This window comes from Nothoprocta perdicaria, unplaced genomic scaffold (assembly GCF_003342845.1).
Source record: "Nothoprocta perdicaria isolate Ctin4 unplaced genomic scaffold, notPer1 scaffold_228, whole genome shotgun sequence".
NCBI lineage: Eukaryota > Metazoa > Chordata > Aves > Tinamiformes > Tinamidae > Nothoprocta > Nothoprocta perdicaria.
This window is the reverse complement of record NW_020455450.1, coordinates 5,286-8,651: the sequence shown is the minus strand read 5'-3', so window position 1 is coordinate 8,651 and position 3,366 is coordinate 5,286. Positions and strand designations below refer to the sequence as shown.

The 3,366-nt window shown below is 76.0% G+C and overlaps 1 protein-coding gene across 1 annotated transcript in view; it reads right to left on the bottom strand.

The window, feature by feature from the left end:
* ST3GAL4 (ST3 beta-galactoside alpha-2,3-sialyltransferase 4) overlaps positions 1-2,960 on the bottom strand; it is a 4,792-nt gene extending 1,832 nt beyond the window's left edge. Inside the window, exons 1-8 of the mRNA XM_026039325.1 lie at positions 2,927-2,960; positions 1,509-1,578; positions 1,147-1,228; positions 922-1,002; positions 746-843; positions 463-523; positions 295-390; positions 36-225 (exon numbers count right to left, since the gene is read on the bottom strand). Of these exons, the coding sequence (XP_025895110.1) occupies positions 36-225; positions 295-390; positions 463-523; positions 746-843; positions 922-1,002; positions 1,147-1,228; positions 1,509-1,521 (621 nt within the window). The 5' untranslated portion in view covers positions 1,522-1,578; positions 2,927-2,960. The remainder of the gene's footprint in view (positions 1-35; positions 226-294; positions 391-462; positions 524-745; positions 844-921; positions 1,003-1,146; positions 1,229-1,508; positions 1,579-2,926) is intronic.
* Positions 2,961-3,366: the final 406 nt, after the last annotated feature.

Below are 3,366 nucleotides of genomic sequence, written 5' to 3'. Positions count from 1 at the left end.
GCCCGCGGCGCCGCGCCGCCGTGCCGCCCGCCTACCCGCTTCTTGTCCCGCAGCACCGCCTCGAGCCACTGGAAGTCGGCGGCCTTGAAGGGCACCAGCACGAGCAGCGTGCCGGGCTCGTTCTCGCGCCCGGGGTTGAAGTGCGCCGACTCCGGGTAGAAGAGGCGCATGGTGGTTTTGGAGCCCACGTCCTGCTCGTAGCCGTGCACCGGTGCGTTGTTGAGCCTGCGGGCGCCGCGGGTGAGCGCCGGGCGGCGGCGCCGGGTGACCCCCGCGCCGCCGCCGCTGCCGCACCTGATGACCACGTCGTACGTGTCGATGGTCTCGCCCATGGAGCTGTTGCGCAGCCGGTGCCCGTTGCCCACCACGGCGCAGCGCCGGCACTTGAGGCTGCGGGAGAGGCGGGCTGAGCGCGCGGGGCGGCGGGGTGGCCGCTCGCGGGGCGCTGCCATGCGCCGCTACCTCTGGATGCTCTCGGGCAGCGCGTAGCTGGTGACCGACAGCAAGCGCAGCAGCACGTCCTCTGCGGGGGCGAGCGRAGCGAGACGGGCGCTGAGGCCGCCCGGAGAGGAGGCCGCGCCGGAGCCGGCCTCCCATCCGGCCACGGCACCCCCAGCACCCACCTCACCCCTTTGTGGGCATTTCTGAGCGCCCCCAGCGCCAGGGCCACCCGCTGCGCGTCCCCGGGCTCAGGAAAGCCAAGCAAGGGCGCCCAGAGGAGGCCGCCGGCCTCCCGCTCCCTTACCGCTCCCTTTGGTGCCRTAGGGCAGCTCGTAGGGCGACGGCGCCTTCGCCCAGAAGTAATCCTTGAGCTGCAGGAAGAGCGGGCGCTCCCGGGTGTAGCTGCGCGGGGCGAGGCGGCCGTGAGGGCGGCGGCGGGCACGGGGCCTCCCGTGCGCCCCGCTGCCGCCCGCGCCTCACTTGGCCAGCAGCTGCGCCGCCTTCCTGGCCACCTCCCCGGCCGGGCACGCCGTCTTGTTGTCTTGCACGGGGAAGTAGAAGCTGCCAAGGGGAAGGAGGCGAGCGCTGCGGCCGCCGCCGCCAAGGGCCGCAGATCCCGCAGATCTTGTGCTGCGGATCCAAGGGCGCACGCGCTCGGGGTGGTGCGGCGCGGGACGCGCGCGGCGCCGCGGCCGGTGCACTCACAGCGCCGGGTACCTGTCTTCCCGGGACATGGAGTACCAGGCCATGACAAGGAAGAGCGCCAGCACCGCCAGGAGCTTCCCTCCTGCGGGTGGGGAGAGAGGCAGGGGAGCGGCCGCGAGCGAGCTGCACCCTTGGGTGCGCCGGCCGCTTCGCGCTGCCCGTCCGGGGCACCCTCACCCCGGTGCCACCCGCCCGCACATCCCTTTGGAAGCCAGACGGCTGTGCATGGAGCGTGCGGGTCCCGAGCGCACCGGGCATCGCCAGCGCGTAGAGGGAGCCACGGAACGGGCCGCGCCGGAGCGGGGCCGCGCGCCAACGCGGAGCCCCCGCCGCGCCCACGCACCACGCGCTCGCCAACTCACGAGCCTTGATCATCTTGGTCGCCGGCGTCACCCGCGCGCGAGAGCCCTCATCGCGGCTGCCGCTGGTCACCTGCGAAGGCAGCAGCGGGAGGAGGAGGATGGAGGATCGCTCCAGTGAGGCCGGGGGCGCTGCCCGCGCCGCTTAGTCACCGGCTTTATRGCTTGGACTCTAGCACGGCCGCCCCGCGGCGCCCCGCGCCCCGGCAGCCGCCCATGGGGAGCGGAGCGGGACGCGGCGGGGAGCGCGCCCGGCCACCCCTCTGCGCCCCGCGCGCCGATGGCGACTGTTGCCTTTGGCTGCCACCCCATACGGAAGTGGTGCGGAGAGCCCAGGAGGGCACCTGGGCACCTTGGCCCCCTGCCCGCGCCCGGGGATGTGCCCCAGGGGGAGACGCGCGGCGGCCCCTTCCCTGTTTGCTCTTCACCTCTCCTCTCTCTAAATATTGGCCTTTCGGGGCGCGCGCTGTCCTGGGCAAACACGCCGCGCGCCGAGCTCGCCCTGGGGAGCGCCCACCGCCCGCCTTCCCCGTTGCGCCCGTGCGCCCCGGTGCTCCTGACACCGTGGGGCACCGCGAGCGGGCGAGGGGGGCACCCCGGGCGCCGGTGGCCGAGTGAGAAGCCGGGATCCGGGCACCGCGGGGACGGCGACGCTCCGGGCACCGGCACGGYGCGCCAAGGAGCGGGGCCGGGCTGCTTTCTTGGCCCGCGGTGCCTGGCGTAAACAAGAGGCGCCCCCGGGGAAGCRGCGCCGCGGCCTCCCCGCGGCACCAACCTGCTGCCGCTGGCACCGCTGGCACCGGAGCCGCACGCCCGGCACGCACAAGACGGCCACTCGTTCCTGGGCTAGCGAACGGGCGCACGCGCGCTACCCACCTGGCCGGAGCGGCCCGAGCCGCCCGGCTCCTCCATGCGCTTCCCCGGGGCGCAGCGGAGCCGTGCGCGGCGCACGGGGAGCCGCCCGCGCCCGCCAGGTGCCCGGGGCACCGGGAGGCGGCGGCTGCGGCACGCGGAAGCGCCTCGGCTCCGACGCCGCTTTAACGCCACGGGCGCCGGCGCCTCCCCCGCGGGCAGCCCGCGCGCTCCCGCCCCAGCCTCCCCCTGCGCGGATCCGGTTTCCTGGCACCGAGGGAYGAGCCGCTTGTCGGCGGCGCTGTGCCCGGGGAGCGGGCGCCTGGGGACGGCTCGCGGCGCCGCCGAGCGCCAACGGAGCCCCCGCGTCCCGGGACACGGCGCTAGCGGTTCCGCTCGGCACCAACGGCTCCCATTGGCACGTGGCCTCAAGCGGTGCCAGCTCCCCGCGTGTCCCCACATGCCACCCGGGCYGGGCCGGCTGAGCGGGCGCCCGCCGCTGAGGGCGGCACGTGCGCGCCGCCGGTTGGGCTGGGCCCGCGGGGAAGGYGGCAGCCGGCCGTACTTACGCTCCGTGCTGCGGAGGCGAGCGGAGGCGGCGCTCTCCCGGCGGGCTGCGCGGCGGCGCCGCCGGCCTCTCTGCCCCTGGCAAAGCAAGGGGGAAAGGGTGAGCGCGCGACGGAGCCCGCGGCTCCCTGTGCCCGCGAGGCCTCCGCGCCAGGGCCCTGGGATGCACGGAGCGCACGGTGCCCGCGTCCCTCGCTCCGAAATGCCCCGCGTCCCCTTGGAGCACCCCTCGTTCCTCCCTGGCGCCGGGAAAACAAGCGGGGCGAAGCGTCGCCCCGAGCGGCTCCCGCGCCATCCCTGGGCACCAAGCACAGCCCGCACGGGGCGGCCCGCGGGGCGTCCATGGGCGAGCAGCACCCGCAAACCGGGTCCGCTGCGGCAGAGCGCCCGCTCCGGCAGGGGAAAGGGCGCCCCGAAAGGCGGCAGCGGTGCCGGGCGCCGC